Here is a 15,155-nt window from a genome sequence, read left to right as displayed (position 1 = left end):
ACTGAGATTTGCCAATCTTGGTCGAATGTACAGGGGTCACTGTGATTTACAGGGTTCAGGCTCTTTAATCCTGGAGTTCTGAGGCCAATTTGCAAAGAGGGACGGCCTATCATTGCCATTTGGGCCTGTCCCTCAAGTCCCATAGTTACTAAGTTTGGTTGTTTGATTGGTCATGTATCATGTTTGTCCTGAAGTTTCAAAAAATGAAATTAGAAATTTTAACTTAGTTGAGTTGTGCTAGATGTTTAAAATCGTAAAATAATTCTGCAAATTCGGCCTTGTCCCATGATATTGACAGTTTGATTGGAGTTATTTGGTTGGGCTAAAAATCGTTTGGGTTACGGAAGCTGGGGCCAAACGATGGCCCATTTGGATAATAGTCCAGGTCTATTACTTACCTCGTGAGGTACTTTGTTGTTGTATTCAATTTGGGCCTTTGGGCCCAGGCTTAAAGACCCTTACGGATTGGTCTGTTCCTGGCCTTTTCTTGTTTCGATATAATTGTCTTCGCTGAGGATTACCATAGGCCTAAGATTTAATTGGATTGAATTGGCTAGTTTGTTACATGATTGCAATTCGATGGTTTTAGATTTGAACCAAGGTTGGACTTAGATAAGTCATGAGTTTTTTTCCTCAATTTTCTTTAATTCGGATTCTTAGGATTAATTTGAGGTGTGCCACACTAGCCAAATTATATACTTTGTGGCCTTCGAGGGTTTAGCTTGAAATTTCCCTTAGAACCAACCGCGGGGTATCGTGCCGAACAAAATTTACAAAATGCATGGCCCTCTACTGATTCTCATGACCTAGTTAAAAAATGACAAATGCTCGTAGTTGCTTTAGGCCCGTTTAATATACTATCGTGATTGTGTACACGTTCGCGTGACATGATTATGATTTCTAAAAATAAAATCGGAGTATGCGTTCGCGCAACTTAGGCCAAACTTTCTTAATAAGTAAGCATTACTAATTTTGGACACGTTCGCGTGACATGATTTTGACGCGCCAAACAGATGGGTACGCGTGACCCGTTTCAAGATAATTTTCTTAATTTAAAAGCGGTAAAGGATAAATGCACATAGGGTCTAAAGTCAGTAATTAAACAATTTTAATAAGCCAAGTATGATCAAAGCGACCATGCTAGAACCACGGAACTCGGGAATGCCTAACACCTTCTCCCGGGTTAACAGAGTTCCTTACTCGGAGTTCTGGTTCGCAGACTATAATACATAGTCAATAGTTTCCTCGACTCGAGATTTGAACCGGTGACTTGGGACACCATAAATCTCCCAAGTGGCGAATCTGATTTTTAAATAAATAAACAATCCCGTTTCGATTGTCCTTTAATTGGAAAAACTCCCTTATATTTATACCCTTTACGGGATGTAGTAAAAAGGAGGTGTGACAATCACTTTTTATAATAATTGATATTTTTCCATAATTTTCCATATTATTAATCTATTTTTTTAATTTATTCAGTACTTTATATCCAATAATTATTCATAAATTACATTACAGGTAATTTCAAAGTATTTCTTAGCTCAATATATCATTTTTTAATCCTATTAGGATTTAATTATTTCACAAATTAGCCAATTTGGCATTGTTTGGCTATAATTACAAAGATTTTGCAATTATAGCCTAATTGTACACTTTATGCTATTTTAATTCAATAATCAGTCATTTTACATTTTAAATATTATTTAATTACCTTAATTTCACCTATTTAGCTTTAATTTCATTTTATCTAATTATTAGCTATTTTTATTAATTATTTATCTAATTTTGATGGGTATTTATCAATTAGCCATTCTTATTTAAATTATAACCTAATTAAACCTGGTCCAAATTAAATAACCCACCAGACCCAAGCCCAATGCACCATACCACCCGGACCAATCTCTCACTCAATCTGAACCGTTGATTAATTTCAATCAACGGTCCAGATCCCCCTTACCATAATTAAACCCTAAGACTACCCCCTCTCCCTCTCTCATTCTCTCTCAACCGGTCTCTCCTTCTCTCTATCTCTGGTTCTCTCTAACTTTCTCTTCTCCCCTCCTCTCCGATGGACCCTGCCACCTTCTCCGTCCACCTCCCTCGCCGAAAACCATGGCCTCTCATCATCTCCTGGCCTCTGTTTCACCTCACGCCGGTTTGACACTACCCTGGGGTCCTCAGGTGAACCTGGAGCGGTTCAACTCCTACCCATGGTCCTTCATGCAATTTTTCGACCACCTCCGGCCGTTCAAATAAGATCAATGACTTTTCCGGCCAAAATCGGTAACATTTTAAGGTGTTCTCATCTTCTCTGTGTTTTTTGAAACCCTAACTCTTAAGACTTTCCGATTTCTTTTAGATCTGTCTTAGATCTGTGTATATTATGAGCTTTTGTTGTTTTCCTCAAAGGTTTTCCCGATTTTTCTAAAGTAACTCTTCATCTTCGAACTAGGGTTCTTAAACACCTTTTCAAAAATGCTTTCTTCTAATTTTTTTCTGGTATTAATCTACGACTCTCACTATGTTTAAACATTTGTTTGAGCCTTCTCCTTTATCCGAGTTATTATGTTGAAAACCCTAATTTTTGGCTTTAGTTTTGGATTCTGAGTTCGTCTTTACTGTTTGTTCATTCGATTTGTCTGTATGTTTGATTCTCATGAATATGCTTTGATTAATTAGAGTATTTTATGATTTTCACCCTAATAATGTCTTATTAAAGTTTCTGGTCTGGTTCTTCCTGTTTATACTCCATTTATTGGTTTATTCATGGACGTCTATATTATTTCCCTTAATATAGTACCATTTTTTGATTCGTGAATCCTTAATTTACTGTGTTGATACCCTTATACTGATTTTTGGCTATTCTTTTCCTATTTTCATAACCCTTAAATTATTTTTTACCTTATTATGTGGTTGACTATATTATTAATTGATTCCTACTGTCATTTTCTTAATTAAACCCTCATGTATCTATCCCTAATTACATATTATGTTGGATAATTGAAAATACTAAGAAAAGATGAAGAAAACTGAGATCTCTTCGCTCCTGGATGTTTCTTGTGTGTATTCTCCCTTCAAAGTGGCGTCTCCCCTCTAAAAATAAGCTTAGTCTTACTTTTATACGTGTTGGGTAGGTCTAGGGCCGAAATACCCTTGTCCTGGGAAAAATTGGACAGAAATCCTGTCACCAACGCCTAACCCAGTGCTAGGCGTCGTCCCTAGCGCTGGTTAATTGAACACACTGTCTGGAGCGCCACATGTAGCGTAGGGCGCTGAAAATCCCACTTTCTCTTTTTTCGTCCGTTTTGGCTCTAACACCTTTTGCCCCCAATTGCTTTCGAATCATTCCTACATATAAAAACGCCTCGAATTAATATAAATCAACACATTTTACATCCTAAATCCACAAAACAAAAGTAAAATATGAGTAAGATGTATATATATATATATATATATATATATATATATATATATATATATATATACTTTAAGCTAAACACCGGAGCCACTTATCAGAGGCTCGTGAACAAAATGTTCGAAAAGCAAATAGGGAAAACAATGGAGGTTTACATAGATGATATGTTGGTTAAGTCTTTGAATGCAGGTGACCATTTGAAACACCTCCAGGAAACATTTGATATCCTAAGAAAGCACAACATGAAGCTCAATCCCGAAAAGTGTGCGTTCAGAGTTAGCTCCGGCAAATTTCTACGGTTCATGTTGTCACAAAGGGGGATCGAAGTCAATCCCGACAAGATTAAAGTCATCGAATACATTCCAGACCAGCTGACAAATGTGAAAGAAGTCCAAAGACTAACCGGAAGCTTGGCCACTCTAAAATCGGTTCACATTAAATACTCGAATAATAGAGTGACACATGGAATCAGGGACAAACGGAAGACAAGGCGAGTTGAAACCAAGACCGAGGACAACGTCTGCGGATGTCATCGGGTAGACCCCGAAGGGAACATTGTTAACGAGGGCAAACGAATATTTGCCACCAGATGACATTCAATGAAGAATATTCCTCAGTATTGAATACACGTTCATTACAGAGAATTTTAGCAGTCATTATCTATCATTACATATTCATCAATCGCCCCCATTATTGATATTTAAGAGGGGCTTGATCCTAGGATCTTGTTCCCTACGTATAGCTATAAATAGTGACTTCAACAACTGTTGTAGGACACGAAAAATTCTGACAAACTGATATTATACATTATTCCAAGTTAAATAATACTTTATTTTCTGTGTAACAATATTCTTATTGCTGCCTTCGGAAGTCTTGCTCCATGAACCAAACTGTCTGCTATTTTATCTCGATTTTAACGCTAAGTCTTGCTTTTATTTAGTTTATTTATTATTTTAGGATCAAATCGAGTTAAACAAATCTTTTTACATGCGAGTTAAACAAATGAATAAAAAGTTTAGTGTGGTCGTTAATTTCGATTTAACTTTAATCAGTGTCATAAGACATATATAGGCTACATAGTAGCTAAAGATAAAGTCCAATTACATAGTACAACCTATGGAGCTTAAGGTACCACAATTTATTTTCCTCCTATTTTTCCGCATGTAACGCAGAGAATTACTTGTGCATGAAACAGAATACACATAATTTCCTACATTAGATCACTCAAGGAAGTAGTAACAGACAATACATTTCTTCATTTTTATAAGTCAAGCTCGAAACTTCTAATTAGGTTTAACTCGATCTTCTAATCTAACTTAGTGGTACTGTAGTACCAGGCTATACCCATAAATGCTTTTATTTTAGGTATAACGATTTGGTATTTGAAATTCACAGTTAATTCATATTTACGTTGCATAGAATTCATTTAAGGGAAAAACACTTTTTTATAAAAAATTCCATTTTTATAACTCGAGGTCGAGACTTCTAGTTAAGAGTAATGAATTTGTATCCCCCAATTGTGGGATGAAACATAATATTTACTCGCAAATTCTATGACTTTTCCAGTCTTATTTACGTGACGCTATTATTTGATCATGAGAGAGTGTCTAAGAGATTAATTTGACTTACTTTTTTATAATTGAAGGTGAAGAAAATATTATGACAGTTAAAATCTTAGTTTGAAAGAAAAGAATATAACGTCAAAACTAATTAAATTTTTATTAGTTAAATATATTTGAATTTCAGAACCTTAGTGAGACCATATATAATTACATCTAGTAGGATAAGTTTGGAATATTCTAAAATGAAAATTATGCCATGTAAATTGAAAGTATTGGTTATGAAGATAGTTGGTCTTACAAAATCGGAAAAAAGAAGTTAGGAATCTATATATGCTGCATTTTTCCCTATATTTATCAAGAAAGGATTTAGACTATAAACTTTAATAATATTTCTTGATTCGTATAAATTGCTATACGACCATTTTTGTAAACCGTCTATTTTAATAAAATCTTATTGGGTTAGTTTTAGAAGGGATATGTCAGTTCAAAATAACTTACTTAAGACTGAAACGTAATTATTGTTATTGTTATATAGTATTAATCTGAGATAATGTGAATGGAGAAATATAATCAATAAGTATTCGTATAGCTGATCCCGGGCTGGGATTGAGGTGTTGTACTACATGTTGAGATAAGTATGAATTCATCATTCGTCCAATTGATCATATATATACAATATATTTTCTTTTTCTAACATAGCATTGTGGAGAACTGCTGCCCTTCTGCAGAGCTGAATATTCTCTTACTAAACACTGCACCCAAAGAAGAAGTATTAGTTACTACGATATAACCAAAAGAAATACTTCATCGATCTGTTTCAATTTGTGTGACACTATTTTCTTATCCGCCTGCTTCAAAAGAAATGATATATTTTTATATTTAAAAATACTTAACTCTTAATGAGAAGTTTTTATAGTCATACAAATGTTATGACATGTTTAAGATCACAATCTTCAAAAGTTTACATTTCTTTTTTAAAATAGTATCAAATCAAACTTATATGTCACATAACTTGACATAGTGAGTACATATACAAAAATTTGGGAGACTAGGAATTCTCCCAAAAGTGATCATATCCAATAAGTTCATGGATAATATGGTTATCCATATTATCCGCCGGTTAACCCATTTTTTATTCATATTAAATTAAATATGAATCTGGTTGGATAATTTATCCTTTTTTTATTATTCGTTTCGACCCGTCCCATATAGAGACGGCTCAACACTACATGTGGCCTAAAGCAAAAATATAAAAAGAGGTCTCAAAAAACATTCGAGGTTAAGAAATACTTTTTTATATTTAATCCTTTGAGAATTTCATTAGCTTAAGATTGAAAAATTGTCTAAAAAGCACTTAAAGAATAGAAGAAGATTCTACAAAATCAAAGTTATAAACAAAATTATTCAAGTTGCAATGAATTAGACAAATTAAGAAGTTGAGTTCATCCACCATACGTGAGGTAACAAAAAAGAATAATAAAAATACAAAGTAAATGCAAATTGAATAATCTACAATTTTTAGTATAAACTTTAAAAAATTGACAAGAGATTATTAAAACTAATTTATTTATCACTAATAATAAATACATATTATTTATACTATATATAATTTGAGTAAATTTGGGGCCTTAATTTTACATGGGCCTAAAGCCAATGCTTTAGTGGCTTTAGGGTTGAGCCGTCACTAGTCCCATACCCGACTCACCCATTTGTCATCCCTAATAGTCACACATACGTTATGACATGTTTAAGATCATAATTTTCGAAAGCTTACATTTCTTTCTTAAAATAGTATCAAATCAACCAACATGTCATATAAATTGAAACATACGGAGTACATATACAAAAGTTAATAAAAGGAGGAGAAAATTAAGGAGAGTGATATAATATACGTACTTTGTGCAGTCCATATGCTCAGAGATGGGAAAACTACGATGAAAGTTACATTTTATATTAAGATCTGTAATTCGAGACTGTAGATAAGGAGGATGAGGACGACCAACTGTAGCACAAAAAACTTCAATACAATAACAATACCTACGAGCTTCTGTGTTATCCTTTTTCACATTCTCGTTCATAATATGTAAGTTATCGCAACACGCTGGAGTTGGATCTTCATAATCTCCATCTACATATTCTTGGCAATATGCGAAGTAATTAATCACGTCGTGGCACGTTACATTTCCAGGCGTAACATAGACTGCTATGCCTGGAAATGGAACCACGACGAGGACAAGTATAAGAAATGTGAATGCTAAATTCTTGGCTGCCATTTGCTACTTCTGGTTCTTATGGTCAGTGATGGAACTAAGTCCATTTTAATTTGCTAGGTAGTAGAGATTTATATGATTCTGTAGGACAAGAGTGGCAGTTTTTTATTAATTCTATGATCATTAAATTTGGATGAGTATATAGTTAATGCCTAACTAAGCTCATTAATTTTGTCCTGGAAATTGGCCTGAATTTTGGGGAATTTGTTGCAGGAGGATGAATCACAAAAAGATGTTGCATGGCATTAATAACGATATCGACTTGCTTAAAATATATGGTTATTTTAGTTAGATGACCCTTTTTATAGAAGATGTGGTAAAAAATGATACTCTCTCCGGTCCAAAATAAGTGATTTTTTGGATTCACACAGATTAAGAAATCCATCTTTTAATAGTAATTAGCAATGGAATTGACCATATTAACTTTTACTATCTCACATAAATACTCATAACACATATTCCAACACTATTTACTCCAAGGACAATATAGGAAAAAAATAATTAATTCATTCTTGAAATCTGGAAAAATCACTTATTTTGAACCACAAGAAAAAAGCCAAAAAATCACTTATTTTGGACCAGAGGGAGTAGTATATGGCACTCCCTCCATTTCATATTCACAGACGTGGTTACTAAAGATATTTAACTCAAATTGTTTGTCATTTTAGAAGTTCAAGATAAAATTGATTATTTTTTCCTTTTTACCCTTAGTAATAATTGTTCTTGAAGATGGAGATGTCACATAAATAGAATAAATATTCAATGAAGAGAGATTATATCTTAAGATATAAATAAGGGTAGAATAGTACTCCAATCTCTTTCCTAATTAATATTTCTTAAGGAGCGTGTAAAAGAGAAACACAACACATAATATGAGACAGAGAGAGTATAACTGTATAAGATATCTTTGTAGAGAATAGGGATCGTTAGGTAAAATGTTGGTCAGATTCAATATTTACTTTCTCTAGCCAGTATACAAATGAGTTAATAAATAATTAAAAGTGAGCATGAATTTATAACCTTAAGTATAAAAATAGAGAAAATAAGTTGAAGTCAACAAAGTGAACTCCCTTCACATTTAGCTTCATAACATTTGACTTTTCAGGTAAAATGAGCAGCCCGATGCACGAAGTATTTCATGTTTACGCAGGATTAAGTGAAGAGGCACACCTCAAGAAATGTGATGTAGGCAGCCTACCCCAATGCAAGTAATAGTAACTAATTTTATGATTCAACTTGTAACCTATAGTTCATGCGAATACAACTTTGTTATTGCTCCAAGGCTCCCCTATTTGTGTTTTTGGTCCATTTTAGGTAGGAAATATATTGTATTTGAACTATTTTTAGAAATACATTACCGTCGGAGTAACAATACAAACTTCATAACATATGGTAATTAAGCGATGCTAAATTTGTGAATATTCACAACAAAAGGGATCAAAAGTACACAATTCAAATAATAGAAGGTTAAATATGTCATAGTCAAATATAGCAAGGACTAAAAGCAACATTTACCATTAAGTGAGGGACCAAAAGTGTTATTAACCCTAGAATTTTACAAAAAAATAGAATAAAAAGTAGTAATAATTTGTAAAAGCAGGTAATGAGAAAATTTATTTATTTTTTATTTTTTGTGGTAATAGAAATTATATTGTTAGGACATAAATTTGCCTTCTACTTGAATAATAGTCGTTTATAGCCGTTATACACAGCTCCTCCCCCTTTTCAAAAAATTCGACCGTTGAACCCAAATTCACAACGTATATCCTCTCTACACTCCCAATTTTTCCCTATTCTTTTCTCCCTTTGACACACAGCAAAAAAACAACAAGAAATTCTTCTCTTTCACTGACGGAGAAATCAATCCAAAAATCAATCCACTATTTCCTTATTCCCCTACAAATTTGTGGGCGCAGTGATTAATTCACACCATTTCTCTTGCACTGACGGAGTGTAATTAACTGGAAGAAAAATGGAAGATCCGAATTTGATAATTGACCCGGATTATGAGTTCGAGGCGCCACGATTCTACGACTTTATGAATGGAGAAACGGAGGAGGATATGCGGAAGGCTGAACTTTGGTTCGAGTCTACAATCAGCTATGCCCCTTCTCGTATGTCTACTTTTGAATTTAATTACGTATTTAATATTTGGGTTCTTTAGTTGTTTTCTCACCCCCGTAATTTTTGGGGTTTCACATTTCTTAGCGTAAAGTTTTGCCTTTCATGCCTGTATCATTTTTTGGAAATGGGCCAATTTTGCTGAATTCCAGAATTTGTGGCGATATTTGAATGATACAGAGAGGAGTTTCCATTTAGGGTTAGTTTAAAAGTGTAATTTGAAGATGCTTTCGTAAAAGGCATTGCCTTTTTTTTCCCATGGTAGCCTTCAGAATAGTAAATATGAACAGAAATTAATTCAAATTTTTTGAGAGTGTGAACACAATAGTTGCATATGAAACATTTGGTTTTAGTTTATTTGTGGGAATAGGTGGGATAATTTTGTTTATTTTCAAGTTGGCATGACTAATATGTTTGAGGGGTCTTCTAGGCATTTTCACTAGATCATATGTAATTGTTTAAATTATTGTATATCCAATCAATGTAGATTGGTAACTATGTCCATTGCAATTGTGGGGGGGTTTCTATAGCTGCTGTTGAGTAGTCTTCTAAAAATATAGGATCAATCTGCAAAGTGAGCCTGAGTTTTGTTTTTTTCTGTTTTCGCTTGTGAAGCTTTTTGGTCTTTAGGCGAGAGTATATCGGAAACCGCATCTCCGCCCTCCCATGGCAGGGGTATGGTCAACGTACCCAGACCCTACTTGTGAGAACTCACTGGGTTTGTTGTTGTTGGCTTGTGAAGCTTTTATGCCAAAACTATAACTTTTCTTCCCTTTGTTTAACCTTTTTTAAAAATCTTTTGATTTTGTTTTGGAATCTTTTCGTTACTACATAGAGAGAGTGGGAAAGGGGGGAAAAGAAGCATCGGTACGCTTATGGGGTTTGAAATCTTCACCTACATGGTGGAAGAAGTGAGCACGATGCTACTGCCCTCCCACGGCTGCCTTCAAAATACTCAATATAAACAGAAAATTACTACTTTGAAACCTTAGATATGCAACCAGAGATGAATGAGGAGAGAGTATCAACACAATTCAGTAGTAGCATGATGTTACTGTAAGATAATTTCCTTTCTATTTCAAGGCATGACCAGTTATATTTATGCAGTCCATAGGCATTGGCATTAGATCCTGTAGACTGTTAAAATTGCCTGTATCATTCTATAGACAACCAATGTGGATTGTAATTGTCGCAATTGGCGACGAAATGTTGATTGGTTATTTTTGTGTTGGCTTTTGCAGCTTTTACGCAAAGAATCAAGAAGAGTGGTAGAACATTTCAACTTGAGAGCCTATGTGATTTTACCAAAGACGAGGAAGTGCAGGATAATAATTCAAGGTCTACTGATTTATATTGCATTAAATTTTACGGATTTAGATGATTTTGATGCCAATTTTGACATCACGTTCCAACTCTTTATAACTTACTGATCGTTCACCTGAAACAGGCCTACAACCGAGCCCTCTGCTTCTGGAACTAAGGACGAGGTAAGGTTAAATGGTGGGATTGAAGAGCATGCAGCGGCGCTCACTTCTTCTCGAAGTAAGGAAGTGGTAACGCCAAATGCGATTACTGAAAAACCTGGTAGCAGTCCTCCTAATCCGGTATGTCTCCACATCTTGTATAAAGAGAAGCGCTATTCGCTATTTCCAGGCTCTATTTCTCAATTTTGTTTTATTAATTTCCAGGAACCTATTCAGAAGCAGTCAAATGTAGAAGGTCAGTTATACTGCAGTGTTATCATTTGGCTTTTTCACTTGCATTAATTTCTTTACCCCCTTTGGCTGATAATGGATCTAATACCACAAGTCTTGTGACAGAAATTAGTACCCCCGCACCACCAATGATATCTCTGAAGAGTGACAGGAAGACTAATTCCAAGAAGCAACAGACTGCTAAAAAGATCGCCAGCATTCTTAGAAATCCATCAGCATTACAGTCAAAATCTAACATGCAACAGTCACAATTGAAGAGTGGTAATCCAGCTAGTACGAGGAAGTAAGTTAACACTTTTAGTATCTTAGCACGTTGATCTTTCAATTCGCTCCCTTTTATGTTTTGCCATCCTAACATGTTGTGGTCTGTCGAAATAATGCATTTTCTTTTGCTGTATAGGCAACCAACCGTGAAAAGTGCCATTAAAGCACCTAATTTTGCTCATGAAAACCAAGCTATAAAGAGACAGAAACTAGAAGACGGAAAATCCAGACAGGTTGATTTTTATCTTTCAGATCGTATGTGTACATGCAGAATATTTCACTTTTTATTTGACCTTGATCTCGTTTCCACCCAATATGTAGATTCTTAACATCAAACCTCAGATTCTGCCGCACAAAACAAGAGTTGGAGTTGCTAGCAGCAGTTCCGCCTTACTCTCTTCGACTGCAAAAACTCATAAAAAGGATAGAAAGGTTGGCTATTACAGCATTTTCCTTTCTTTTTTTTTTTTTTTTTTTTTTTTTTTTTTGGAATATATATACAAATTTTGGATGTTCTGAATCTAACACAACATTATTTACTACTCTTAAGATGTATGTTCGGGAACCAGTTGCCCCATTTGTTTCAACAGCAGAAATGATGAAAAAGTTCCAATCTAGCACCAGGGAGATGTCACTATCTCGCATGAGCAATTCTACTTTACATGTAAATCACTCGAGTGCTGCTTAATTTTGACTAGCTTTCCCTTTATATTTCTTCTAAAGTATTTTCATTACACAGGATGATCCAGCTGTTATGCAGAGGAAGCATAAGCTTATATTGACCAGGCCTAAAGAACCTGAATTTGTAACAGCTCAACGTGTTCGTCCAACAAGAGTCAAGAGTTCAGCTGAGCTAGAGGAAGAAATGATGGCCAAAATTCCCAAGTTTAAGGCTCGACCATTAAACAAAAAGGTACTGTACCCCCTTATGTTAGACATTTGATCCCTCCTTTCTTGATTTTAAATAGTGTCTTTTGATCTTACCTTCCAAATTGTTTTGACTATTTGGTAACAGATATTGGAAATTCCAACTCTACCAGCATTACCGAAGAGTACACCTCAACTACCAGAATTTAAGGTATTGTATAGATTATCAAAATCAAAATATTCAGAGTAAATTTGATATCCAATATTAATCTTTACTTCTGCAGGAATTTCATTTGCAAACTATGGCACGGGCGAATCAAAATGCTGAAACATCAACAGTTGCATCAATAGAATCTACTCAGGTATAGGGAGTGCTTCCTGTAATTACTCAGTAAAAAAAAATTATTTGCTTTAGGTACTAAATAAAAACAAATTCATTCATCACAGAGTCATCAATGGAAGCCGACGCATCTTACAGCTCCAAAATCACCTCTTCTTAAAACATCACTAAGAGCACGGCCTCCAAAGATCAAAAGCTCTGAAGAAATGGAAAAGGAAGAACTTGAAAAAGTTCCCATTTTTAAGGCAAGGCCATTGAATAAGAAGGTAACCACAGCTGCCTTTCTGATTATTATACAGGAAAACTCTCTTGCTCTCTACTTTTCCCCTTGTTGCTAAGTTCCTCAAATTGTAGATTTTTGAAAGTAAGGGAGATTTGGGGATGTTCTGCAACATAAAGAGGCAGGTAACAGTGCCTCAGGAATTTCATTTTGCCACAGATGAACGTATTCCGCCTCCAACTAACGTAGCTGATATATTTGACAAGGTTCCATATTAATGTCATATTTCTTACTCCCTATTATCTTACTGTTCAACACTTGCTTCCTAATCATTGTATCTTTCCCTATTTTCAGCTTTCCCTTAATTCTGAACCTCAAAATGACAAGACTACTCTCCCTAGAAACACCGCCCCGAATCCTTTTCATCTCCACACTGAGGTATGTAGTTTTGTTATGTTCTTGGTTTTTTCCTTTTTAGCTAAGTACAGCAGTTCCCTCATCTTGGCCTTCATTGGAGTTTAGGAACGAGGTGCAGAGAAAGAGAGGAGATTGTTCACCGAACTTCTACATAAACAAATCGAGGAGGAGCGGTCCAGAATTCACAAAGCAACTCCGTATCCATACACCACTGATTATCCCGTGGTACGCTTGTCCTAACCAATCTTTTCTAGTATCTACTCTAACATGGATTCTTTCTGCAATCCTGTTTTTACGTTCGTCATTACCTTGTTTTGTCATGCTAGATTCCACCAAAACCAGAACCAAAGCAGTGCACAAGACCGGAACCTTTCCAATTGGAGAGTCTCACTAAGCATGAGGAGGAGATGCGGAGGCATATGGAAGAAAGGCGAAGAATGGAGGAGGAAGAAGCAAAGATGAGGATTTTTAAGGCGCAACCAGTATTGAAAGAGTAAGAACTAAAAGAACAAGTTTTCCACACAGTGTTGTTTTCTCAGTTTATGTCAAAAGATGGTTTATATTTTTCATCATTAATAATGCAGGGACCCAATACCAGTTCCTGAGAAAGTACGTAAACCCCTCACTGAAGTTCAAGACTTTAAACTGCATGTAGATCACCGTGCTCATGATAGAGCTGAGTTCGATAAGAAGGTAATTCTCTGTTCCATTACAGAAGCGCGTACATAGATTTGCCTTCGTCCTTGGCATCCAATGCTCAGGTCATAAGTTGTTACTGTGCAGATTAAGGAGAAAGAGATGATGTATAAAAGGTATAGAGAGGAGGCAGAATCTGCAAAAATGGTATGCGCACATCTTGATTTTGTCATTTAATGTAATGTTGTGATGAGATCGGATTGAATTCTTATTTCATTTATGGATAGATGGAGGAAGAGAAGGCGCTGAAACAACTGAGGAGAACTTTGGTGCCCCATGCAAGACCTGTGCCTAAATTTGATCATCCATTTCAACCTCAGAAGTATGTAAATTTAGCATGTTGGATGTTTTCTGCTTTTTTTCTTCTCTACCTTCTCCGTTCTTCTAAATCTTTTGCATCCACAGGTCTTCAAAACAAGTGACAAAGGCAAGATCACCAAAGCTACAGATTGTTAAGAGAAAAGAAAGGAGGGCAATGACCTGCCCTTATGCGGCAGCTTCTAGTGCTGCCTACCAAATGAGGTAGTGATAAAAATGGCAGCCCGGTTCAAATGAGGTAGTGATCAATTCAAAAATTTGGGGAGCTGCTAATTAGTTGTTCAAGAAATCTTGAATTCTACACAGAGAGGAGGGGGGAAATTTTGAGTTCAGAAGAATATTTGTAATGTATGTAAAACTTGTGCAAAATCGGAGCTCTACAAATTCACTTTAGTTTGAGTTTAGAGAAATATTTGTAATGTATGTTAGTTAAACTTATGCAAAATCGGAGCTAGTATTATTAGTGTGTAATTCATTCATTCATTCAAGTATTCGGTTGGTTAGTTACTTTATTAAATCTTCCAAGGGAACAAAATGCCTATAACCTATGTTGCGTGAACTCTCCAAAATGTAGCTGCACCCGTGTCAGATCCTTCAAAAATGCACTTCTTTTGGAGGATCCGACACTATGGCTACATTTTCGGAGAGTCCGAGCAACATAGCCTATAACTTGCAAAAGCACCTGCAAGCAGTGCATATTGTGGCACAAATGCACAATATATAGCTTGTAACAAAAGAACTAGAGCCATAGTTTTCTCTTTTATAAATCTTACTTTCTCTGCATGATTAAAACAAATTTCGAATTATCCAAACTCCATTAAGCTAGCTGCTACTGTCAAATGTGTCATAGTTAATTACATTATTTTAGTCGAAATTTAGGGGTTCAACTTCAACATGTGTAAAATTATGCTCAGTGTCGAAAGTTCTGAATTCAGATGAACGTACTTCAG

General features: G+C 35.2%; 1 protein-coding gene and 1 long non-coding RNA gene across 3 annotated transcripts; one reads left to right on the top strand and one right to left on the bottom strand.

The window, feature by feature from the left end:
• Positions 1-5,530: 5,530 nt before the first annotated feature.
• LOC107808450 (uncharacterized) lies at positions 5,531-7,153 on the bottom strand. Its single transcript, XR_001653136.2, has 2 exons — positions 7,015-7,153; positions 5,531-5,729 (listed from the first exon to the last, which is right to left on the bottom strand). It is a non-coding gene; the product is annotated as an uncharacterized LOC107808450 (long non-coding RNA).
• A 1,886-nt stretch (positions 7,154-9,039) lies between these two features.
• Positions 9,040-14,717, top strand: LOC107808449 (protein TPX2-like). 2 transcript variants are annotated; one of them, XM_016632977.2, is made up of 20 exons: positions 9,040-9,361; positions 10,610-10,706; positions 10,816-10,972; positions 11,057-11,087; positions 11,189-11,366; positions 11,484-11,580; positions 11,669-11,779; positions 11,898-12,011; positions 12,087-12,260; positions 12,363-12,425; positions 12,499-12,576; positions 12,662-12,820; positions 12,909-13,040; positions 13,129-13,212; positions 13,297-13,416; positions 13,518-13,684; positions 13,776-13,884; positions 13,975-14,034; positions 14,115-14,209; positions 14,293-14,717. In XM_016632977.2, the coding sequence occupies exons 1-20, from the start codon at positions 9,220-9,222 to the stop codon at positions 14,411-14,413; spliced, it is 2,289 nt and encodes a 762-aa protein (XP_016488463.1). In that variant the 5' UTR covers positions 9,040-9,219; the 3' UTR covers positions 14,414-14,717. The 2 variants fall into 2 exon arrangements, with proteins under 2 accessions (XP_016488463.1, XP_075112724.1); XM_075256623.1 differs by lacking the exon at positions 11,057-11,087 and having other exon boundaries at positions 10,816-10,989; positions 11,178-11,366.
• Positions 14,718-15,155: the final 438 nt, after the last annotated feature.

Source organism: Nicotiana tabacum, chromosome 1 (assembly GCF_000715075.1).
Source record: "Nicotiana tabacum cultivar K326 chromosome 1, ASM71507v2, whole genome shotgun sequence".
NCBI lineage: Eukaryota > Viridiplantae > Streptophyta > Magnoliopsida > Solanales > Solanaceae > Nicotiana > Nicotiana tabacum.
This window is presented reverse-complemented; position numbering and strand designations above follow the sequence as displayed.